Here is a 25,729-nt window from a genome sequence, read left to right on the forward strand (position 1 = left end):
AGGTCAGTCGTGTCGGACTATGCCATCAAAACAATGGAGGTCAGTCGTGTCAGACTATACCATCAAAACATTAGAGGTCAGTCGTGTTGGACTATACCATCAAAACAATGGAGGTAGTTGTGTCGGACTGTGCCATCAAAATAATGGAGGTCAGTCATGTCGGACTATGCCATCAGAACAATGGAGGTCAGTCGTGTCAGACTATACCATCAAAACAATGGAGGTCAGTCGTGTCGGACTATGCCATCCAAACAATGGAGGTAGTCGTGTCGGACTATACCATCAAAACAGCAGAGGAGACAACTGCTGTCCCAACTATCTGGGCTAGAATTTGATTATAGGGGAGAGTGTTTTGCACCATGTTACATCCCCACTCTCTTGGCCAAGAGGGTTTTAGGACAGTCGGCATCAGGATGGTTCCCAAAGGCCAACCAGCCACCAAGGCTGCATAGATACAGACATATAGATACAGTTAGAGAGAGAAAGAGAGATACATGTGTGTGTATGCATGCATGGTAACACCTGAAAGCACTTTCTCTTTTTCAGTTTTTGAAAAAATATATCTATTAGATAGATTGACAGACAGACAGAGAGACAGAGATAGATAGATAGATAGATACACATGGATAGTGACACCTAGCACCTGCTGGCTCCTATTTTTTATGGCTCTGGGTTGGGGTTTTTTTTGTTTGTTTGGGTTTTTTTAATGAAATATACTTATGAAATTAGATATGTTCAATGAAGTGGAGGTGGTTCCATCATCAGTATTAGAGCTTGTTTCTCATGTCACTAATGCTTCCCAATGAAGTCCATGAGACATGAAATATACTTATAAAATTAGATACGTTCAATGAAGTGGAGGTGGTTCCGTCATCAATATTAGAGCTTGTTTCTCACGTCACTAATGCTTTCCAATGAAGTCCATGAGAGCAAAAATGTGATGATGAGAATTAAAGAAGAATAAATTTCTTATTGTATCATATATATAATGTTATATCATTATACACAGCGTAATCACAATGATGCAAAAAGCAAACAAATTAACAGTAAATACTGGTTTGGGTGGTGGATCAAATCTCAACAGATTCTTTTCCAACTCGATTCAGATGACATATATTTCTCCCCACATCTAAATAATGTATAGTATAAACCTTGAACAACGGGTGCGATGGGGGAATGGTCATAGCACTGGATTCTCACCTAAGTTTCCTGAGTTCGATCACCGGTTTTGGCGCACTTAGTGGGTAAAGGGTGGGTGGAGATATTTCCATTCTCCCAGGTCAACAGATTTGCAGACCTGCTAAATGCCTGGACCCCATTCGTGTGTATATGCATGCATAAGATCAAATACATGTAAACCATGTCAGCATTCAGTGGGTGATAGAAACAAGAACATAACAAGCATTCACACCCCATTTGATGATTGTCTATGGCGGGGTAGAAACTGTTGTACATATAAGACCCCATTTAATTACACATACTTAACCGTGACCCAACTAGTGCAGACTCCGGCAGGGGTCTGACATTCCTGTCCTGTGCAAACTACTATCCGCCTATGCGGAGAAAACGAAAGTACTACAGTCGATAACCTCCCGGAAGTAGGTAACCTCCCCTTTGTCCCCCTGGCTAGCACCCTCTTTTTCCAGCAGCCATCATGACTCCTGTTCCTGTGCTGTCCATACGGCTAAGTTTTTTCCTATTCTCTGTCTGTCTGTCGATTCTCTGGCATTCTTGTTTTTCTTTTTTAAAAACCCATTCTTACGAACGAGTGAATTTGGGAAGTGAATAAATGAATCATGAATGATACGATACTTTTTTTAGTGCTTATCCTCAGTCGGAGACCAAGCTCTAATCGCTTTAAAAACTCAAGGTCATTTGCATAACAGGCTGCCTACCTGGGTAGAGCCGACTGAATGCTGCTATTGGGTGCTCATCATTCGTTTCCTTTGTCATTCAGTCAGATTTCAGGCACACACACATACACACTCAGACAGACATGCAAAATTTTATGTGTATGACTTTTTTGGTTATTTACCCCATCATTTAGGCAGCCATACACCGTTTTCAGGGGTGTGTATGCTGGGTGTGTTCTTGTTTCCATAACCCACCGAACGTTGATGTGGATTACAGGATCTTTAATGTGTTTATTTGATCTTTTGGGTGCATACACACATCAAGGGGGTTCAGGCACTAACAGGTCTGCACATTATGTTGACCTGGGAGATCAGAAAATCTCCACCCTTTACCAACCAGGCGCCATTAGTGAGATTTAAACCCGGGACCCTCAGGTTGAAAGTCCAATGCTTTAACCACTCGGCTGTTGTTGTTGACAGAAGGGAGGTGGCAGAATGGTTAAGACGCTTAGCTGCCAATACAGAGAGTCTGTGAGAGTGTGGGTTCAAATCCCGTTCTCGCAGCACGCACTTGGCACACTGAAAAGGAACCCTTGGCAACGAGGGAGTTGTCCTCTGGCAAAATTTGTAAATAGAAATCCACTCTGATAGGTACACAAATGACGGGCGCAATAGCCGAGTGGTTAAAGTGGTGGACTGTCAATCTGAGGGCCCGGGGTTCGAATCACGGTGATGGTGCCTGGTGGGTAAAGGGTGAAGATTTTTACGATCTCCCAGGTCAACATTATGTGCAGACCTGCTTAGTGCCTGAACCCCCTTCGTGTGTATATGCAAGCAGAGGATCAAATACGCACGTTAAAGATCCTGTAATCCATGTCAGCGTTTGGTGGGTTATGGAAACAAGAACATACCCAGCATGCACACCCCCGAAAACAGAGTATGGCTGCCTACATGGCGGGGTAAAAATGGTCATACACGTAAAAACCCACTCGTGTGCATATGAGTGAACGTGGGAGTTGCAGCCCACGAACGAAGAAGAGGAAGAAGAAGAAGAAGGTACACAAATATATGTGCATGCACTCAATGTCTGACAAAGCGCGTTGGGTTATGCTGCTGTCACGTATCTGCCTAGCAGATGTGGTGTAGCGTATATATGGGCTTATTGTCCGAATGTGGTGACGCCTCCTTGAGAAACTGAAACTGTTGGCAGTGTCTGAGGCTGGAGCTGAACGATGTGACCAATGCTGGGGCGCCCCACCTCCTCTACCCCTTCATGCAGTTCCTGAAGAGTGAGGCCGCCGTCAACGTGCTGCAGTTCTGCCTCTCCTGTGGTCCGTGGTTCGATTCTTCACAACTTGCTTTGTTCTGTTCTTTTTCTGCCATTAGGTTTAACACGTCATATCTCTTCTTGCTTTGTTCTCTTTCTGCCATTAGGTTTAACACTTCATATCTTTTCTTTGTTCTCTTTTTGCCATTAGGTTTAACACTTCATATCTTTTCTTGCTTTGTTCTCTTTCTGCCATCAGGTTTAACACTTCATATCTTTTCTTTGTTCTCTTTTTGCCATTAGGTTTAACACTTCATATCTTTTCTTGCTTTGTTCTCTTTCTGCCATCAGGTTTAACACTTCATATCTTTTCTTGCTTTGTTCTCTTTTCTGCCATCAGGTTTAACACTTCATATCTTTTCTTTGTCATATCTTTTCTTTGTTCTCTTTTCTGCCATTAGTTTTAACACTTCATATCTTTTCTTGCTTTGTTCTCTTTCTGCCATTAGGTTTAACACCTCATATCTTTTCTTTGTTCTCTTTTCTGCCATCAGGTTTAACACTTCATATCTTTTCTTTGTCATATCTTTTCTTTGTTCTCTTTTCTGCCATTAGTTTTAACACTTCATATCTTTTCTTGCTTTGTTCTCTTTTTGCCATTAGGTTTAACACCTCATATCTTTTCTTTGTTCTCTTTTCTGCCATTGGGTTTAACACTTCATATCTCTTTTTGCTTTCCTGAACGCTATGTTTAAAGTATAGAACCTGGCATTTAAGAATTTATGGTGATAGATTTATAATGGTGTTTCTTATTCTGAAATAGTGTTTATTGATGTAGAAGTAGTAGTTGTGTAGGGACTGGCAGGTTGTCTGCCTAGGCCTTACAGCCTTTTTTATGTCCCCTTCAATATGTTTCTTTTTCCTTATTTGTGAGATAAGCATATGCTATTTCACCGTCTCATTTATTCACTGAAATTCATTGTGTATATATGCATGTTACTGAAGAATTTCTCTCTTATTCTTTGGTACATTAACCTGCTTCCTTTGTACATCAGCCTGCTGTGTTGTATTACATTCATGTTTGCATTTGATATCAGTATGTTTGTTTTGCTTGATTTTTAGTTCAGCTTTTGTCATATTTATGTGTATGCTTCCGACTGAGGTCTGGGAGAATGAATGGTGTGAGTTACGTCCCCTTTCGATGCACAAGTGATGTCCTGACTGGGTGCTGTGTGCAGAGGACTTCAACAAGCAGATCCTCAGCCCGGACGTGTCTCAGAGCGAGTTTGTGGCACTGCACAACGCGGCCAAGGACCTGTACCGGACCTACGTGGCTCCTGATGCGCTGGACAGGATCAAGTTTGACGAGGACGTCGTCACTGAGCTGAAAGATAGTATGTGGCTTTTAAAAAAAAAATTTTTTTATGTCTTTCTGAGTGTGTATGTGAGCGTACTTGAAATCTGATTGAATGTCACAGCAAACGAATGATGAGCGCGTAATGGCAGCAGACGGGTGCAATAGCCGAGTGGTTAACGCGTTGCACTTTCAGTCTGAGAGTCCTGGGTTCAAATCTTGGTAACGGCGCCTGGTGGGTAAAGGTTGGAGATTTTTCCAATCTCCCAGGTCAACATATGTGCAGACCTGCTTGTGCCTGAACCCCCTTCATGTGTATACGCACCTAGAAGATCAAATACTCGCGTTAAAGATCCTGTAATCCATGTCAGCGTTCGGTGGGTTATGGAAACAAGAACATACCCAGCATGCACACCCTCGAAAACGGAGTATGGCTGCCTGCATGGTGGGGTTAAAACGGTCATACACATAAAATCCCATTCGTGGGAGTTGCAGCCCACGAACGAAGAAGACTTTTTTGTTTAACCCATTCAACACTGGGGAGTTTACAGCCGCAGCATGCTTCCATGTCATTTTGATGCAGTAAAAAAAAATTTTTAACACACTGAATTTTTTTTCCCTTCAAATTGACATATGTTGACTTAAGCCAGAAATGCTGTAGAGTTAGTTCCCTTTGCTTGTGGTTTATGCACATGTAGGAACATGGAAGCCATTTTGATGAAATGAATTTGACGCGCTAGCAATGCTTGGACACAGGGTCGAATGAGTTTAACATCGTGTGTGTGGGATTTTTTGTTCTTTTTATTTGTTGTTGGTGTTTTTTTTGTTGTTGTTGTTATTGTTTTTGATGGGGTGGACTTGTTTAGTTGGTTTGGTCTGTTTCGTTTGTTTATTACTCCGACTGGCAGGGCCGAGAAAATGCGGATCGCATCAGATGCGTTCGCGGATTGATAAAAATGGCATTAAAGGCAGCACTGACCTGAATGTGGGGCAACAAACCTCTAGAAGTCACTGGAGGAGGTGTAGGAAGTGGTGGAGGTCTGAGTCGACCAGAGGGAGCTGAGGAAGTGGAGGAGGCGGCGGGTTGGCGTTGTTGAGAGGGCCAGGAGTAGAAGGCCCGGAGTGTTAGCAAATCGATTGCGATCACGACTTAATTTTAGCCCAATCGCCCAATCGAGCTACATAATTATATGACCTGGTTGGAGACATAATTTGACAAAAAAACAAGAACGCCAGAGAATCGACAGCAAATACGAAAAAACTTAGCCGTATGAAGAGCACAGGAACAGGAGTCAAGATGGCTGCCAGAAAAAGAGGGCGCTAGTCAGGGATACACAGGGGAGGTAACCTACTTAGGGAGGTTATCGGCCGTAGCTACTTTCGTTTTCTCCCCATTGGCGGGTAGTAGTTTGCACAGGACAGAAATCAGGCCCCTGCCGGAGTTTGCACTAGTGGGTCACGGTAAGTATGTTACTTAAATGTAATTTAGGAAGAAAATTTCCTTTTTCTGGCATCAAAGGTTATATTTTCTCATGAGCATCATCACCACTGTAACAGTTCTTTACACAGTTTTTCACACTGCATACTAGATCACTAGAGCAGAATGATAAGCTCCTAACACATTTGGCAGTTGCAGTGCGATATGGTAAGAATTTGCAAGGGTATTTTCAACAACCATAAAACAACACAAAACGTAAAGCATTGAATTAAAAGTGATAGAACACGACACCTTGATACTTCATTCTTGTCACACATGGACAGTTAGCGTCCATGAATTTACAGCCCATGTTAATGTATCTTTGTGTCTTTCAGTGTGTGTGTGTGTGTGAGTGCTTGTGTGTGTGTGTGAATGTGTGTGTCAGTGTCTGAATGTATGTGTGTCTGTGAGTGAAAGTTTTTGCTCAATGGTATGTATCGTCTGACATTATCAGCATCACACTGAATTCATGGTGTGAATTTTCAGTTGTGGATGGACCTCCAGACCAGGTGATACGTCTCAGAACCTCCACACCTCTCTTTAAGTGAGTACTGTGCTTCCTTCAGAATGCACAATGCTTTATTAAAATCTCAACAAGAGAAATTCATTTGTGGCGTAAAACACAAAAACAAAGAATCACAGTCGTTCAGTATGTGTGTGTGTGTGTATATATATATATATATATAGATAGATAGATAGATAGATAGATAGTTAGATAGATATAGATATATATAGATAGATATATAGATATGTTACACACAGAACTTCATTTTATCATCTCATCTAAATGACTAGCATCCAGACCGCCATTCAAGGTCTAGGTGAGGTGCACTAGGATTTTCACGCATCCCAGACAGACGATGTTACCACCAGGCCACCACACCAAAGTGTTGTGGTATGAGTGTGTGTGTGTGTGCATGAGTGCATCCATTTGCATGTGTGTATGTGAGTGTGTGTGTGTGTGTGTGTGAAGGTGACATCTTGTTACTAGTTATCTATTTGCATTATACACCATGCTGTATTATTGCTTCTTTGGTATTACATTTTGCAGTTACCGTAAAGTGCCTTGAGTGTTGGAAGACAGCTGTTTAAATTTCCATTATTATTATCTCAATTATTAGTAGTTGTTGTAGTAGTAGTAGTAGTGTAAACGGCCTGACCACGTCTGGCGTTCATCAGGACCGGCCGGCCAAGACCTTCCTGCAGGGAACAGTGCCGGGAGCAAGGAGTAGAGGCAGGCAGAGGAAGAGAGGGGGAGACAGTGTATCAGAGTGGACAGGTCTGACCCTGAGTGAGACAGTCACAAGGACAGACAGTGAGGGGTGAAGGAGGCTGGTTGCCAAATGTGTGGTGACCCCCTGCTCCTCCCCGCCTGAGTAGGGATAGTGGGTGGTGCAGGATCAATCATATCAGTATCAGTATCTCAAAGAGGCGTCACTGCGTTGGGTCAAATCCATATACGCTACACCACATCTGCCAAGCAGATGCCTGACCAGCAGCGTGACCCAACGCACTTAGTCAGGCCCTGAGAAAAATAAAATAAAATAAAAAATAAAAATAATAACAATAAAATAAAATAAAATAAAATAAAATAAATAAATAGATAAAATAAAATAATAAATAAAAATAAATAATAATAATAAAATAAAATAAAGTAAAAAAAATGTTTTTTTAAAGTAAAAATTGGTAATAATAATAATGATATAAAAAATAATAGTAATAATAATAATAATTTAAAAAAAAAAAAAAAATATATATATATATATATATATATATATATAAAAATAATTATTAAAAAAATAATAATAAAATAATAATAGATAGATACATAAAAATACTACGTAGTAGTGGTAGTATGAGACTGACGTGGGTGACGTGTGTTTCAGGGCCTATGAGCATGCCTACGACTTGCTGCAGCACACTTTCCTACCCATGTTCCACCAGAGTGATGACGTGAGTGTGTGTGGAGGTGGACAGGGGGCGGGGTGGGGGGAAGGGGGCGGGGGGGGGGGGGCAGGGAGACTGGTCTGTGTTTCTCTTTTGTTGTATTCTTCGTTTATGTGCTGAGTGTGATGTGTTCAGTCTTGTTGTATACCTTGAAGAAACTTTTCTCTATTCATTACTGGGGAATAGTAGTAGTAGTAGTTGTAAATGTAGTAGTGGTGGTAGCAGTAGTTGTTGTACTACTATTTTTATTACTGTTACTATTATAATAACTATTATTGTAAGTCTTCTTCTTCTTCTTCTGCTTCTTCTCTTTCTCTTTCTCTTCTTATTTTTCTATTTCTACTACTACTTCTTCTTTTTCTTCTTCTTCTTGTTTATTATCATTATCATCATGATTGTTATCATCATCATCATCATTCTTGTTGTGGTTATTATTATTATTATTATTATTATTATTATCATCATCATCATCATTACTATGCTTAGTAATATTATTTTTATTTTATTTTATTTGTTTTTTTTATAAATTTATTATTATTATTATTGTTGTTGTTGTTGTTTTTATCATAATCTTTCATTACTATCATTATTATCACTATGCTATGTAGTGCTGATTCCCTGACCCATCTCTGTGCTCAGTACTACCTGATGCTGTGTGGAGACCGCCCCAACTCCAGCGCCAGCCGTCAGCTGCCCAAGTAAGTGAAGCAAAGTGACCTTCCCCCAAAACAGACACACACACTGCTGGCCGGTGTTCCCAGGGCACTGACTGCTGCACTGATATCGTGTCATGTGGGAACGGGCCATAGTCTGAGTAAAGGGAGTGTTTCTGTGCATGGCTTTAGGCACAGTTCCATAGACCTCCCCCCCCCCCCTCCCCCGAAAAAGATGCGGAATTCACATGCGAAGAATTCATGGGAAATTATTTGCGCGTGAAGAAGAAAAGATCAGTCCCTCCATGAACAGGAAAAAACCAAACCTACTTCAGGAGGTTATCGGCCGCAGCTACTTTCGTTTTCTCTGCATAGGCGGGTAGTAGTTTGCACAGGACAGGAATCAGACCCCTACCGGAGTCTGCACTAGTGGGTCACGGTAAGTATGTTACTTAAACGTAATTTTGGTGTCATATACTGTACCATGTCAAACTGATGCAAACTAGGCCTATTGGTTTGCTCTGCTTGGCCAAATTTCGCGCGGCTAACAGTGAAAAGATGGGCCCACCGCTCTCAGCCAATCAAACGCCTCTAAAAACTATAAGCGCTTAATCATTCCTTTGGCCAAGGCTCTCCACGCCATCTTGTCAGGTTTACGCTCTGTCTCGTCTTACGCTTTTTTCGGCTGTGTAGAAAATTTCCTTTTATCCACCAGTTTTGACTAAAACCATGGTGCCAGTACAGTCAAAGTAAGCAGCTTGTTTCTCAGAAATGGGGGAATTTGAATTCAGAATGAGGAGGAAGGTGGCATTACAGTGTCTGTGGGGGTCTGAATTCAGAATGAGGAGAAAGGTGGTATGTCAGTGTCTGTGAGGGTCTGAATTCAGAATGAGGAGGAAGGTGGCGTGTCAGTGTCTGTGAGGGTCTGAATTCAGAATGAGGAGGAAGGTGGCGTTTCAGTGTCTGTGAGGGTCTGAATTCAGAATGAGGAGGAAGGTGGCGTTTCAGTGTCTGTAAAGGTCTGAATTCAGAATGAGGAGGAAGGTGGCGTTTCAGTGTCTGTGAGGGTCTGAATTCAGAATGAGGAGGAAGGTGGCATGTCAGTGTCTGTAAAGGTCTGAATTCAGAATGAGGAGGAAGGTGGCGTTTCAGTGTCTGTGGGGGTCTGAATTCAGAATGAGGAGGAAGGTGGCGTGTCAGTGTCTGTGAGGGTCTGAATTCAGAATGAGGAGGAAGGTGGCATTACAGTGTCTGTGGGGGTCTGAATTCAGAATGAGGAGGAAGGTGGCGTGTCAGTGTCTGTGAGGTCTGAATTCAGAATGAGGAGGAAGGTGGCGTGTCAGTGTCTGTGGGGGTCTGAATTCAGAATGAGGAAGGTGGTATGTCAGTGTCTGTGGGGGTCTGAATTCAGAAGGTGGTATGTCAGTGTCTGTGGGGGTCTGGGTTCCATTCCTGCTCTAACCCTCTCTCCCAAGTATGACTGGAAAATCAAACTGAGTGTCTAGTCATTCAGTTGAGGTGATAAACTGAGGTCCCGTGTGCAGCACGCACCTGGCGCTCTGAAAAAGAACCCATAGCAGTAAAAGTGTTGTCCTCTGACAGTTCTGTAGAAGAAATCCACTCTGATAGGTACATGAATATATATATATATCTCTGCATGCACTCAAGGCCTGACTAGCATATTGGGTTATGCTGCTGGTCAGGCATCTGCCTGGCAGATGTGGAGAAGCTTATATGGATTTGTCCGAATGCAGTGATGCCTCCTTGAGAAACTGAAACTGAAACTTTGAGTGCAGCCCTGTTACGGAGGGAGAAGAAGGGTGAAGCAAAGACGAAGGATTGGTTTTGGATGAACAATGTTTCGGAGCCTGGTCAGCAGCAAGGTGCAGGCAGAAACCTGATCCAGGAACCTGGTTTTGATGGAGATCTCTTCAAGAAATACAAGCGGGCCATCAAAGGAGAAATTTGCTGAAGAAATGGACGTGGTAGAGGGGGATCTTATCAAACGCTGCCTCAGCCGAGAAGGGATCTGCCCAAAGATTGGTAAAATTTGCATGCAGAGACAACAGTTTTGCTCCCTCATGTGAATGAATAGTTCTGCAGCAAAGTATTGTGTAAAAATCTGTGTGAAATTTGGGTCTGTGATTCTGGGCAGTGACAAAAAGGTTTGTGCGATTTTCTCTCTCTCTTTTTTTTTTTTTTTTTTTTTTTTCTTTCTTTCTTTCAGTGCAAAGTTTGCATGTGAATTTCGCATTGTTTTTATCAGGTCTATGGAATTTCACCTTTGGTATGGCCAAGTATACAGTGACATGAATTGCATTGCTTTTAACTTGCATGTGACTTATCAGTGAAATGACATGAAAATCTAAATGCATCTCTGTGAAAAACTAAGAGATCAGCATTCAGTTGTTTGTCATCAAGGTTTGCATGAAGCGGATCTTTTTGGTTTCAGTAAATATTACTAATGACATTGCTTTTTCTTACAGTACACTGTTTTGTGGCAGTTTTCTAGCTTTGAGACTCAATACGGTCGATACTGTTGAGCGTTCAGATGTGTAATCTTAATCAAGCTTATTGCTGTCTCAAGATGTATGCAAAATTATGGACACACATGCATATGCATTAATACCATGTGTGAGTCAGCTACCAAGGTATGTGGAACTCGCTTCTATAAAAAAAATAAAAAAAAATCATAATTTTCATGCACATAGCAAGCACATGTTCATTTCTAATTGAAGGTACTCTTTAATTTGAAATCATTTCAGCTTCTTTTTTTTTATAGTTTGTATATGCAGCTAAACACACATATAGCTGTTATGATGCACAAATATATATATATATATATATATATATATATATATATATATACGCACATGTATAATGTACATGAATGTGCTTCAGTAAGCATTGATTCTGAACTTGAAATCCCTCAGATCCAGTTGTTGTGCAGTTAGTTCTGTTAATATGTCGACAATACACAATTAGTTCTGTTAATATGTGAACAATGTAAGTCAGCTTTTTTTTCCCAAGAACTACATGTCTTGGAATCTGATGCCAAACTGTGCTGTCTGTTTTTGCCCAGTAGCCTGCAGTCGCTCAAGAACAATAATTCGCGGTAACATTTTGTTACAGTTTTTGTGTTTGTGTCTGTGTTGTGGCAGGTATTTGACTTTTTTCTTTGACAAAAAATGTTGAACTAACACTTGACATCAGCTGCCTTCTTTCTCGCATTGGTGTTGTCTGCCTAGTTTAGACTAACACAAGCGTTGTTGTTCCTTTGGCGTAACAATGGATGGAAGGTTTTAACTCATTCACCCCTGCACACCCAAGCAGTGCCCTGGCATCCAAATTCTTTTACACATTCCTACTTTTGCACAAACCACAAACAAGGGGAACTAACTTATACAGTTTTTCCGGCTGTGTCCCCACGGGTCAATTTATAGGAAAGATGGGTCAGTATCAGTATATTTTCTTTGTTTTTCCACATCTGTAATGCAGGCCAGGGCAGTAAACTCCCTAGGGTTGAATGGGTTAAGTTGATTTTTGTTGTCGGTGGGTGTTGAGATGTATCCAGGTTGAGTCACCCGGCTTTGAGAAGGAAAAAAAAAAAAGACAAAACTTGACTGAGGCTGGGCACACACACAAAGGTGATCCACGTCCCAGTTATATCTTCAAGAGTTTACTCACATTTCCCTGCTCCCTCATGCTTCATTGTCTCTCCAACCTCATCAGTTCCAGAATATAATCTTCTTCTTCTTCTTCGTTCGTGGGCTGCAACCCCCACTTTCACTCGTATGCACACGAGTGGGCTTTTACATGTATGACCGTTTTTACCCCGCCATGTAGGCAGCCATACTCCGCTTTCGGGGGTGTGCATGCTGGGTATATTCTTGTTTCCATAACCCACCGAGCGTTGACATGGATTACAGGATCTTTAACGTGCGTATTTGATCTTCTGCTTGCATATACACACGAAGGGGGTTCAGGCACTAGCAGGTCTGCACATGTGTTGACCTGGGAGATCGTAAAAATCTCCACCCTTTACCCACCAGGCGCCGTCACCGTGATTCGAACCCGGGACCCTCAGATTGAAAGTCCAATGCTTTAACCACTCGGCTATTGCACCCGTCCCAGAATATAATGAAAGAGGAAGTTTGGAGTCCAGCCTTATCCTGCTGTCTCAGACCTGGATTGATCTCCGTAGTATTATTATGATTGTCATGTGTGTTGTATTTAACTCATTCTGCACCAGGTACGAGTTAATTCATACCATGTTTACTTCCCCTGTGGACCAGGTACGAGTATTCTCGTACCAACACACTATTCTAATTTCATTTATTCTTGCTTGGTACAGTTGGCATTCTAAACTGAACCTTTTACGGATTCTGGAAGCATGAAAAGGAAGCCCTATTTGACTGATTAAATGAACAATCCTCCATCGATTTTTGCTTTTCTTGTTTTTTTCTGTAGTTGCGTCATGTAGTTCTGGTCCAGGGGAGTTGTAGCAGGCATGTAGCTGTGGTGTAGAATGAGTTAATATTTATGATGTTTCAAGCAAATATAACAGAAGCAGTTTGTCCCAATTCATGCGGCACTTTATAGAGAATTAAAACGAAAAAGACCAGAACAAAACAATGAAAATTTTCAGCAAACAGTTTTGAGAATTAAAGGAAACAGAAAAAACATTGAAATTTCAAGACAGCTTTTCAGGAATTAAAGAAAATAGAAAAGCATGATCATTGAGGATTTCTGACTAAAATCTGTGTAGCCTTTTACAACCATGGCGGCAATGTAAATGAAAGTGTTATTATTTTGTTGTTAGTGTTCTTGGTATTTAAGGGGGGAAAAAAATTTGTCTGTGTCACCAGTTTACTAACAGAACCAGTTATACTTTCTTTGCACTTGTGTGGATGTGGCAGTTGGGTAATATGTGTGTGTGTCTGTCTGGAACAGTGTGTACTGTATGTAGGTAGTTTAAAATTGTCTGAGTTTAAATGCCCCATAGCCTTATTCGACCATCAGGGCAGTGAATTCACATCCACCGTGTCCAGGGCTTGGCATAGGAAGGTGGGGCCCAGTCCTCTCCTGCCAATTTAACCTTCCTTTGGCGGGCGCAATAGCCGAATGGTTAAAGCGTTGGACTTTCAATCTGAGGGTCCAGGGTTCGAATCACGGTGACGGCGCCTGGTGGGTAAAGGGTGGAGATTTTTACGATCTCCCAGGTCAACATGTGTGCAGACCTGCCAGTGCCTGAACCCCCTTCGTGTGTATACGCAAGCAGAAGATCAAATACGCATGTTAAAGATCCTGTAATCCATGTCAGCATTCGGTGGGTTATGGAAACAAGAACACACCCAGCATGCACACCCCCGAAAACGGAGTATGGCTGCCTACATGGCTGGTTAAAAACGGCCTTACACGTAAAAGCCCACTTGCGTATATACGAGTGAAAGTGGGAGTTGCAGCCCACGAACGCAGAAGAAGAAGAGAAGGAACCTTCCTCAGCTGGTCAGGTCCCATTCACACCTTTGTGGAACGAGGAAAAATCAAAGTACAGTGCCTTTCCCAAGGACTTAACACCATGCCGAAACTGGGATTTGAACCCTGATCACTGGTGAACACTGGATCAGAAATCCAACATCTGATTGTGTCGCAGCACCTCCCTGTGTACAGCACTGGCTGTGTGTGTTCAGAAAGTAGGACTGTAGACTTCAGTACGAGCCACACCTCGTATGTGGAGTGATGGCCTAGAGGTAACGCGTCCGCCTAGGAAGCGAGAGAATCTGAGCGTGCTGATTCAAATCACGGCTCAGCCGCCAATATTTTCTCCCCCTCCACTAGACCTTGAGTGGTGGTCTGGACGCTAGTCATTCGGATGAGATGATAAACCGAAGTCCTGTGTGCAGCATGCACTTAGCGCACGTAAAAGAACCCACTGCAACAAAAGGGTTGTTCCTGGCTAAATTCTGTAGAAAAAATCCACTTCGATAGGAAAAACAGATAAAACTGCACGCAGGAAAAAATACATAAAAAAAAAGGGTGGCGCTGTATTATAGCAATGCGCTCTCCCTGGGGAGAGCAGCCTGAAATCTGTTGTGATAAAAAGAAATACAAATACAAATACAAATACACCTGTTCTGTGACTAATGACAGTATTTAAATGTTGGTTGGTTGGTAAGTTATGTGTTGGGAGATACTTGATTTTACAGACTTTGTTTTCTTTTGTTTGTTTTGTTTCTTCTTTTTCTTCTTTTTTTTCCGTACATTTCTTTGTTTTCTTTTCTTTAATTTCTTTTCCTTTTTTTCTTATATTCTTTCTTTCTTTATTTCTTCATTTGATCCTTCACTTCATCACTCCTCTTGTCTTTCTTTTTTTTTTCTTTCTTTTCATTATTCATTCTTTCTTTCTTTTCTTTCTTTCTTTTCTTTATTAATTCTTTGTTGTTATTTTCTGTGTTGTTTCCTTTTTTTTTTCAAGGAAATTAAGCAGGATTTATTGAGTCAAAAAGCATAATTCACATGTGTGTGTGTTTGTGTGTTTCTGATAGTCTTCTCTCAGCACTGCTTTCTGTTTCTTTTATTTCCAGTAATTTCTCTTTTTGTGATATTAGTATTTCAAGCTTTTATTGTAGTAGAAGCATATTCAAACAGATATCGCCTGTTTGGTGTTGTTTCATTTTATTCAGATTGTGTGTATGTGCAAGAGGTTTGAAAAGTTTGTTGTCGCAGTTGTGAAACGATTGTAAAGTTGCCGCTTTCTTCTGATTTTGTTTGCTTCCAAAACTGTTGTGCATGCTGATTTTGATCATTGTTACAGTGTTCCTATCATTTCAGTCTGAATGAATGACATGACATTAAGTGCATCTTCATCAAGTAAATGTTTATCTCTTTACTACTGCTGGAGTCTCCCATCGGACCGACAGACGAGTAGGCAGGCAGGCTTATCTGTCAGTATGTGCCCTCATATGGGAGAAGAGGCCGATTCTGGATGTGCAGCACTTCCCACAGGTGTTGCAAGGGAAAAAGTCTCCAGAAGTTGAGCCCTGCTTCCTTCGCTCACGCTTCTCCTTAATGGCCAGCGTTCTTTTGTTTTCAAACGTCTTTATGCCACTAGAGCACAGCATCCTCCAGCGAGAGCGGTCAAGGGATTCTTTCTTTTCTTTCTTTCTTTTCTTTCATTCTTTACTGCACAGAAAAACACTGCCCAGTACCAAATGTTTCAGACTCAGGCTCTCAGTCGCCCAGTTTGGTTTTGTCTAAAACAACACAATGGACTTCAAAACGTCAGTCAGGGAGTGAAAGTTAGTCCTTGTTCTGTTGTCAGGGAAACTGGCTGCAGCTGTGAAGCTTTGTGACAACGTGATGACTGATCCTTTTAGCATGACCCCTTGACGTTGACTTAACCCTTTCATCGCCAGTCAGTTTAGAGCGCAAATTCCCTTGTGCTGTAAACACAGAAAAAGATGGTGTCTAAGAATAGCTGGGAATTCCTCTTGCAATGTGTAGAAAGTACAGCCTGTCCTACCACTGAAATTAAGGAGAATAAAAAGAGTGGTAGGTTGGTGGATAGCAGGGTCATGATCTGGTCACCTTTCAGTGATATGTGTCCTCTGCCTAGCTTGTGCATAAATGCGAGTTTGGCGGTGAAAGGGTTAAGTCGCCTGTGGCAGTGAAAGAGTTAAACTGGATGTTGGGAAACGGGGAGTGAAGGGCAGGGGTATTGAGGGAAGGAGCACGGGGAAGGGAGGACAGGGTGGAGTGCGAAGGTGGGGAGCGAGGGTGACCTTGAACTTCACTAGGAGAACATGCTGTCATCATTTCCGGTCACTGTGCCAAGTTTGATAAAAACTGAATGTATGACATGAGCTCTGTTGACTTTCTTTTTTCTTTTTGCCTTCCCCCCCCCCCCCACCCCCACCCTCCTCCGCCCCAAAACCTGACCTTTGACCTCTCACCCTGCCCTGCCTAACTCGTCATCAAAACTGGAATGACTGGAAAGGCCTCCTGAATACCTGTTAAGTTTGGTTCCAATGCTATGGTACGGAAGTGTCCATTTATAGTGATGAGCTATTAAATTTAGTTCCTATACCATGGTACTTCCAGTCCTATAAACTGACCTTATCTTCTGAATTTGGTTCCTATACTATGGTACTCAAGTTTCCAGTCCTTTAGACTGAGCTTATCTTCTGAATACCTGTTAAATTTGATCCTATACTATTATAACTATGATACTGAACTGTCCAGTTCTTTTGACTGAGTATACTTTTCTTGGATTATGCAGAAGTATGTGTTGTTGCTTGCTCCATCTTACGCATTCTTATTGATTCTAAGTGCTGTCAAACTGCCGTCAGACTGAGCATGTTGTTGTTAAGATTAGATTGTGGAGAAGTACAGATTGTTGTCTTAAATTGATATTGTGTTCTGTTTGTCACACTTTGTGTCAAATTTAGTCTATCTGTTCTGCATGGGTGTTGCTGTTTATTGTCTTATCTAATGTACACATCTCTTTACTGACTGATCAAATATTCTTCTGTCATTTCTGTATATTGACAGGAATGTAACCGACTCCACCCACCCACCCACCCAAAAAAAACACACAAAAAAGTTTTTACAATTTTCTTTGTAATCCAGTGACAGCATTTATCAGGAAAATGTCTTTATGATGTTAACATCTTGGCATAGTTTTGCAAGTCCTGTGTTTTAACTGTGTGCAGAAAGCTGTGTGTGTGTGTGTGAGTGTGTGTGTGAGTGTGTGTGTGTGTGTGTGTGTGTGTGTGTGTGTGGTCAAAAGAATGTGATCACTCTCTCTCTCTCTCTCTCTCTCTCTCTGGGGATATTTAGGGGTATATATGCACACACTCACATATTTGAATGTATATGTGTGTGTAAGACTATTTTCACACAATGAAAAAAGGTGGGGGGGAAAAGCACACATACAAGCACACACAAAACAAACTGGGGTAGTTAATTGCTGAACCTTGTTTATCATAACACATCATCATTTTCCTGAAACAGTACCACTGGTGAAAATCATCCTGCTCCAAAACATTGTTCACTTCTCTTGGTTTTAAGTGGGAGTGTGGGGCTCAGGGGGCAATTCTGTTATGTTAATGTATCTAGAAGTGTCATTTAAGTGGGGGAGGGTGGGGGATCCTATCACAGAGGTATTACATATCTGTCTGAGTGTGTATGTGTGCATGCCTGAAGTCTGATTGAATGACACAGGAAACGAATAATGTGCACCCAATGGCAGCCATCTGTCAGCTCTACCCAGGTAGGTAACCTGTTGTGCAAATGACCCTGAGTTTGTAAAGCGTTTAGAACTTGGTCTCCGACGGAGGATAGGTGCTTTTCAGTATATATATCAAATCAAAATCTGAGGTATGTTCCTGTATCTAGAAGGTTCATTTAAGTTATTGGGGTGGGGGGGAGAGGGAAGAGAAGAGAAGTGTGTCACAAAGAAGACGTGTTGTACATGCAGGGCGTCGAGAAAGAAGGACTTTGGCTTCTCAAACCTCGGGTCCAAGATCAAGGATGTGTTCCGCTCAAACTCAGGTAGGTGGTTGTGTTAGCAGGTGTTAGTGTGCACATTATGACTGTGTTTGTGTGTTTGTATTGTATTGTATTGTATTTCTTTTTATCACATCAGATTTCTCTGTGTGAAATTCGGGCTGCTCTCCCCAGGGAGAGAGCGTCGCTACACTACAGCGCCACCCATTTTTTTGTATTTTTTCCTGCATGCAGTTTTTTTATTTGTTTTTCCTATCGATGTGGATTTTTCTGCAGAATTTTGCCAGGAACAACCCTTTTGTTGCCGTGGGTTCTTTTACGTGTGCTAAGTGCATGCTGCACAAGGGACCTGGGTTTATCGTCTCATCCGAATGACTTGCGTCCAGACCACCACTCAGGGTCTAGTGGAGGGGGAGAAAATATCGGCGGCTGAACCGTGATTCAAACCAGCGCGCTCAGATTCTCTCGCTTCCTAGGCGGACACGTTACCTCTAGGCCATCACTCCACTTGTGCATGTGTGTGTGTGGAGGGGGGGTGGCTGGGGAGGGGCGGGGGGCATGTGTGCATGTATGCGTTCACATGCTTTGGGTGCTGGAAAAGGATATGTATGAGACAAGATTTTGTGTATGGTTTGTTTGTTTTCCTGAAATAGTGATTTTTTTTCTTTCTTTTTAATTCAAACTTTTTTTTTAATTTCAAGCTACTAGAAACCAGGGGAACTGTTTCTTAAAATGTGAAGAACAGTGACAGATCGCAAAGAAAATGTAATATAGAAGAAATAGACTGGAATTTAAAAACAACAACATAACTTGAATGCTTTTTAAGTATTCGTGTTTTTTAAATATGATTCCAGACACTGTGGTCATTTTGTATGTTTTTGTGTGTTTGTGTGTGTGTGATTGTGTGCGTGTATGTGTTTGGTGTGTGTGTGTGTGTGTCTCTGTGTGTGTATGTGTGTGTTGTGTGTGTGTGTGTGTGTGTGTGTGTGTGTGCATTACAGAGGACAGGGCAGGTGGTGATTTTGAAGTACCAGAAGGGCCTCTGGGCACAGTGCCAGTAAGTTTGTATGTGTATATACTGTCTGTCTGTCTCTGTCTCTCTCTCCCTGTCTATCACTCTCTCTGTCTCTCTCTCTCTCTCTGTCTATCACTCTCTGTCTCTCTGTCTGTCTGTCACTCTCTCTGTCTCTGTCTGTCTGTCTCTCTCCCTGTCTATCACTCTCCCTGTCTATCACTCTCTCTCTCTCTCTCTCTCTCTCTCTCTCTCTCTCTCTCTCCCTGTCTATCACTCTCCCTGTCTATCACTCTCTCTCTCTCTGTCTCAGTCTCTGTCTCTCTCTTTGTGTCTCTCTCACTCTCTCTCTCTCCCTGTCTATCACTCTCCATGTATCACTCTCTCTCTCTGTCTCAGTCTCTCTCTCTCTGTCTCTCTGTCTCTCTCTCTCTGTCTGTCTCTCTGTCTTTGTCTGACTGGGCTCAAACCCACGTCCTTCCGATTGTCAGTCAGTTCACAATGCTAACCACTTTGCCACAGTGGCTTGTATGATGAGTAGATACATGAAACTATGGTGAACACTCTTACCTGTTTGCTGCTCCTCATATCTGGAACAACTTTCTGCATCGTATCCATTCATCTGACTCGTCCCTGTCTTTCGTTCTTCATATCACAAAAAAACCCTTTCTATAAGCTCTCTTGGTTTCCTGTTTCTACAGCATGACCCCATGCCTGCCGGCTGACTTTGTATGTGATGGCCTAGAGGTAACGCGTCCGCCTTAGGAAGCGAGAGAATCTGTGCGCGCTGGTTCGAATCACGGCACAGCCCCCGAAATTTTCTCCCCCGCCACTAGACCTTGAGTGGTGGTCTGGACGCTAGTCATTCGGATGAGACGATAAACCGAGGTCCCGTGTGCAGCATGCACTTAGCACACGTAAAAGAACCCACGGCAACAAAAGGGTTGTTCCTGGCAAAATTCTGTAGAAAAATCCACTTCAATAGGAAAAACAAATAAAACTGCACACAGGAAAAAATACAAAAAAATGGGTGGCGCTGTAGTATGGCGACGCACTCTCCCTGGGGAGGGCAGCCCGAATTTCATACAGAGAAATCTGTTGTGATAAAAAGAAATACAAATACAAATACAAATGTATGAGGAATGAGAGAAGGAGGCGGGGAGAGGAAGGAGAGAAAGAGAGAGTGGTCATGAATGGTTCATGTAATTTTTTTTTTTCTGTCATATAAAGCGCCATGAGCTCTTAGGGAGGAAGAGCCACCATCCAAATGTACGTCATAGTTATTTTACTAGCCGAGTGGTTAAAGCGTTGTGACTTTCAGTCTGAGGGTCCTGAGTTCAAATCTTGTTAATGACGCCTGTGGGTAATGGGTGGAGATTTTCCCAATCTGTCAGGTCAGCGTATGTGCAGACCTGCTAGTGCCTGACCCTTTCGTGCGTATACACATGCAGAAGATCAAATACGCACATATCAGATCCTGTAATCCATGTGTGCATTAGGTTTGTTGCGGAGACAAGAACATACCCAGCATACACACCCCCAAAAACGGAGTATGACTGCCCTCACAGTGGAGTAAACAAGCAAAATGGTAATACACGTACAATGTTACACGTCTGTATGAGTGTGTATTGTCATCTTACTGAAACCTGATTGAATGACTCGGGGGGAAACGAATGGTGGGCACCCAATGGCAGCCTTTACCCAGGAAGGCCTGTTTTGCAAATGACTCTGTGAAGCGCTTAGAGCTTGTGTCTCCGACAGAGACCACCACTCAAGGTCTAGTGGAGGGGAAGAAAATATCGGCGGCTGAGCCGTGATTTGAAACAGCGCGCTCAGATTCTCTCGCTTCCTAGGCAGATGTGTTACCTGTAGGCCATCACTCCATTCTCCATCACTCTATTATCTATATCATTATCATCATCATTGATATAGCTGTCTCTGTGGTACATGAGCCCTTGAAGAGAGAGAGCACTATACAAATGTACATTATGATAATTGCTGTATCGATAGGTATGATGTAACTGTCTCTGTGATACATGAGCTCTTAGAGAGAAAGAGCGCTATACAAATACACATTATGCTTATTTTTGTATTGATAGATATGCTGTAACTGTCTTTGTGGCACGGTGAGCTCTTAGAGAGAAAGGGCGCTGTACAGATGTACATTATAGTTATCATTATATTGATAGATATGATGTAACTGTCTGTGTTGCATGTAAGCTCTTAGAGAGAAAGGGCGCTGTACAGATGTACATTATAGTTATCATTATATTGATAGATATGATGTAACTGTGTGACACGGTGAGCCCTTAGAGAGAAAGGGCGCTGTACAGATGTACATTATAGTTATCTATCATTGATAGATATGATGTAACTGTGTGACACGGTGAGCCCTTAGAGAGAAAGGGCGCTGTACAGATGTACATTATAGTTATCATTATATTGATAGATATGATGTAACTGTCTGTGTGGCACGGTGAGCTCTTAGAAAGGGCGCTGTACAGATGTACATTATAGTTATCATTAAATTGATAGATATGATGTAACTGTGTGGCACGGTGAGCTCTTAGAGAGAAAGGGCGCTGTGCAGATGTACATTATAGTTATCATTACATTGATAGATGTAACTGTCTGTGTGATACGGTGAGCTCTTAGAGAGAAAGGGCGCTGTACAGATGTACATTATAGTTATCATTATATTGATAGATATGATGTAACTGTCTGTGTGGCACGGTGAGCTCTTAGAGAGAAAGGGCGCTGTACAGATGTACATTATAGTTATCATCATATTGATAGATATGATGTAACTGTCTGTGTGGCACGGTGAGCTCTAAAAGAGAAAGGGCGCTGTGCAGATGTTCATTATATTGATAGATATGATGTAACTGTCTGTGTGACACGGTGAGCTCTTAGAGAGAAAGGGCGCTGTACAGATGTACATTATAGTTATCATTAAATTGATAGATATGATGTAACTGTGTGGCACGGTGAGCTCTTAGAGAGAAAGGGCGCTGTGCAGATGTTCATTATATTGATAGATATGATGTAACTGTCTGTGTGGCACAGCCCATGGGGAGGGTGGAGGAGGAGATGAGTGAGGAGGTGGTGTACCCCCCGGGGAGCGACGAGGAGACCCAGGGTCACGACCTCAGCTCCTGGCGGGTCACCATTCCCCGCACCGGGGTGCGGCCTGACCCAGACAACCCCCGGAAACACTACTACGTCTTCATCATCGACGTGCGGCGGGTCGACGTGCAGGAAGGTTAGAGGAAGTCGGCTGTGTGGTTAGGTTTCAGTTTCAGTTTCAGTAGCTCAAGGAGGCGTCACTGCGTTCGGACAAATCCATATACGCTACACCCCACATCTGCCAAGCAGAAGCCTGACCAGCAGCGTAACCCAACGCACTTAGTCAGGCCTTGAGAAAAAAAAAAAGGGTGAATAAATAATAGATAAATACATTTTAAAAAAATATTTTAAAAAGGGTGAATAAATAATAGATAAATACATTAAAAAAAAAAGAAAAGAAAAGAAAAAAAAGAAAAGAACTACTACTTATAATAATAATATGTATAAGGCGCAAAAACTTGATGAAGTCAACTATAAACGTACATAAATAAATAATTTTTTTTTTTTTAAGAAAGAAAAGGTAGTAATAATGATAATAATAATAATAATGTGGTTAAGCAGTTTCTCTTTGTGAGATGATGAAGTTATTCTTACTTACCGTATTTTAAGATGCTTATCTCCCTGTACAATATCCATGAGGTCAGGGTTTGATTCCCGCTCTCTTCCTTTCTCCCAAGTTTGACTGGAAAATCTTCTTGTTTTTTGTTCTTGTACTTCTCGTTCTTCTTCCACACAGAATAAAGTGCAAGATCAGCACTCTATGTTATAAATGTATTCACAAATCAGCCCCTTCCTATCTCTGTGGCTGCCTTCACCTCTACACTCCATCTCGCTCACTACGATCAGCTTCGGATCCACTCTGTTTACGCATACCCAGATTCAAACTCTCAACTGTTGGCCGCCGTTCTTTCTCTGTCTCTGGACCTTGCAATTGGAATGAGCTTCCTCTTTCGCTTTGTCAAGTCTCCACACTCAGCTCTTTCAAGTCTGACCTTAAAACCCACCTCTTCCCCAAATAGCCTCACTTCCCTGCCTCTTCCTTGTCTTCAGTTTCTCCAGTTTTAGAGTTAAGCATGCGTGTGAATGACTGGTGTGAAAGCGCTTTGATTTGTCTATGCACAAGATTCAGCACTATATAAATACCATTATTATTATTATTATTTCTTCTTCTTCTTCTCCTTCTAATTATCATCATTATTATTGCTACTGTTGTTGTTCTTCTTCTTCCTATTGGTATTATTATCATTATTATCATCATTATTGTTATTACTGTTGTTGTTGTTGTTCTTCATCCTAGTATTATTATTATCATGATTATTATTATCATCATTATTATTAACAGAGATTCAAATGTCTGTTGTCAGGAGACAGGGAAAAGTGCAGCTGCTGGACTGTGGCCAGGTAAGATCCCAAACACTTTGTCTGTAGGTTAAAGGTTAACTCACTCAGTACGGCCAGTCCTCTCTTCTCCTCTACACAGACCCCTCGGATGTCCAGTGGGTGTCTCAATGACCCAACCTTTAGCTTCTGTTGTCAGAATTGTGGTATTCTTTGTCAACATTCACCTCTTCAGTATAAGAGCCTTCCGCTTGCAATATTTGGATGGTGGTAATTGGGGTGAAACGCTGTTAACGACGTCTCTTTCTCCGTTCGTATGGAGAGAGTTAAAGGTCTCATTTATAGGTCAAAGGTTAAAGGTCTCTTACCCTTTTGTGGGCATCAGGGCAGTCAGTTCATATCCACTGTGTCCAGGGCTCGGCACATTAAGACAGGGGCTGGATCCTCTCCTGCTGCTGTTTTAACAGTTCCCCCAACAGAAGTCGGGCAGCCATTCACACCTGGGTGGAGTGAGGAAAGTTGGAATAAAGCCCCTTTGCCAAGGGACATAACACCAAGGGCCCAGAACCCTGATCACTGGTGAACACCGGACCAGAAGTCCAACTTGACTGATTCTGCCGTAGTGCCTCCAAACAAAATTAGGCATTGTGTAAAGTTGACTAATATTTCACTGCCACCAAAATGAAGTCACCCTCACCTCACCTCACCTCACCTCAGGCCCATAACTACAAAGTAGTCGTTGGGGGAAACCTGAGGACCGCAGACGCAACCTCCCTTCTCCATCTGTCTCTGTCAGCAGCCGCCGGCAGCAGCTCACGTGTATGGAGTCCGGTCCATTCTTTGATGTTCTCATGCCAGTTCTTCCGCTGTCTTCCTCTTCTTCTCCCGCCCTCGATGGTGCCTTACATGATTGTTTTGGACAGACTGGTGTGTCGAGTGTTGTGCCCAAACCATATCAGCTTGCGTCTCTTGACAGTTGAAAATGAAGTCATGGCACACAAAAGCTTTTTAACCACAGTTGGACTGTACCCAGTATACATACCCATGAAAACAGAGTATGGCTGCCTTCATGGCAGTGTGAAAACAGTTCATGCTTGTAAAAGTCCACTTGTACACTCTGGCGTTTGGAGCTTTTAAGCACAAGCTGTTGATGATTTTGTGTGACTGTATGTATCAGATTGAACCACAAGCAGTTGATGGTTTCATGTGCCTGTGTGTTGCAGACTGAACAAGTAGTTGATGATTTTGTGTGCCTGTGTGTTGCAGACAGTACCCAGAGTTCTACGTGTTGGAACAGAAGCTGACAGAGTTCCATGGTAAAGGATTCACTACAGCTCTTTGACTGAATGTTTCCTTGCTGAAATAGTTACGTTTGAATAGAACTTCCTCTTTTTTTTTTACCTATAAGATTAAGACTTGAACAAAATCAGTTTCTGATTCTGATAGACACATGCGTGCATGCTCACATGCATATACTCACACATGCACGCAGGTACGCACGCGCACTCACACATGCACACGTATGCATGATACTCAGATACCTCTTACTGAAAAATAACAAAACATGAACAACAGTCTGCCAGAACTGTTGGTTGATTATGATGATGATTATAAAACATAGTGATTTGTTTCTGTTTTGCGCATTTTCTTGTGTTGTGCTACTCGGTGTGCCGTACACGTTTCACTGACACAGTTCTTGCCCTAAAACTTCACACACTCATCAACAGTCATTCACACTCCCACTGACTATAACATAGCCAAGGGAATGCTTAACGAAATAAATAAGTCTTGAGATTGATTTTAAATGTTAAGTGAATCAAACAGATACTGCGGAATGATGGGTAATTGTGTGTTAGGGGTGGGGCCTGCGTATGTATTTGATGGTTGGACCATAGTTTCTGTAGGACTGCGTATTGCTGCATGACATTTGATGGTAGAGGGTTGGACCATGGTTTCTGTAGGACTGCGTATTGCTGCATGACATTTGATGGTAGAGGGTTGGACCATGGTTTCTGTAGGACTGCGTATTGCTGCATGACATTTGATGGTGGAGGGTTGAACCATGGTTTCTGTAGGACTGCTTATTGCTGCATGACATTTGATGGTGGAGGGTTGGACCATGGTTTCTGTAGGACTGCGTATTGCTGCATGACATTTGATGGTGGAGGGTTGGACCATGGTTTCTGTAGGAC

At 42.2% G+C, this 25,729-nt stretch overlaps 1 protein-coding gene across 4 annotated transcripts in view; it reads left to right on the plus strand.

The window, feature by feature from the left end:
* Nucleotides 1–25,729, plus strand: part of LOC143293042 (sorting nexin-14-like) — a 58,784-nt gene that overhangs the window by 12,415 nt on the left and 20,640 nt on the right. For 2 of the 4 annotated variants that reach the window (XM_076603870.1, XM_076603872.1), the window contains exons 13-23: nt 3,064–3,184; nt 4,359–4,514; nt 6,438–6,495; nt 7,838–7,904; nt 8,538–8,596; nt 11,634–11,666; nt 18,033–18,106; nt 19,063–19,118; nt 22,140–22,335; nt 23,564–23,600; nt 24,804–24,853. In XM_076603870.1, coding sequence (XP_076459985.1) covers nt 3,064–3,184; nt 4,359–4,514; nt 6,438–6,495; nt 7,838–7,904; nt 8,538–8,596; nt 11,634–11,666; nt 18,033–18,106; nt 19,063–19,118; nt 22,140–22,335; nt 23,564–23,600; nt 24,804–24,853 — 907 coding nt within the window. The remainder of the gene's footprint in view (nt 1–3,063; nt 3,185–4,358; nt 4,515–6,437; nt 6,496–7,837; nt 7,905–8,537; nt 8,597–11,633; nt 11,667–18,032; nt 18,107–19,062; nt 19,119–22,139; nt 22,336–23,563; nt 23,601–24,803; nt 24,854–25,729) is intronic. The other 2 variants (XM_076603871.1, XM_076603873.1) reach the window with 2 other exon arrangements.

This window comes from Babylonia areolata, chromosome 18, assembly GCF_041734735.1.
Source record: "Babylonia areolata isolate BAREFJ2019XMU chromosome 18, ASM4173473v1, whole genome shotgun sequence".
NCBI lineage: Eukaryota > Metazoa > Mollusca > Gastropoda > Neogastropoda > Buccinidae > Babylonia > Babylonia areolata.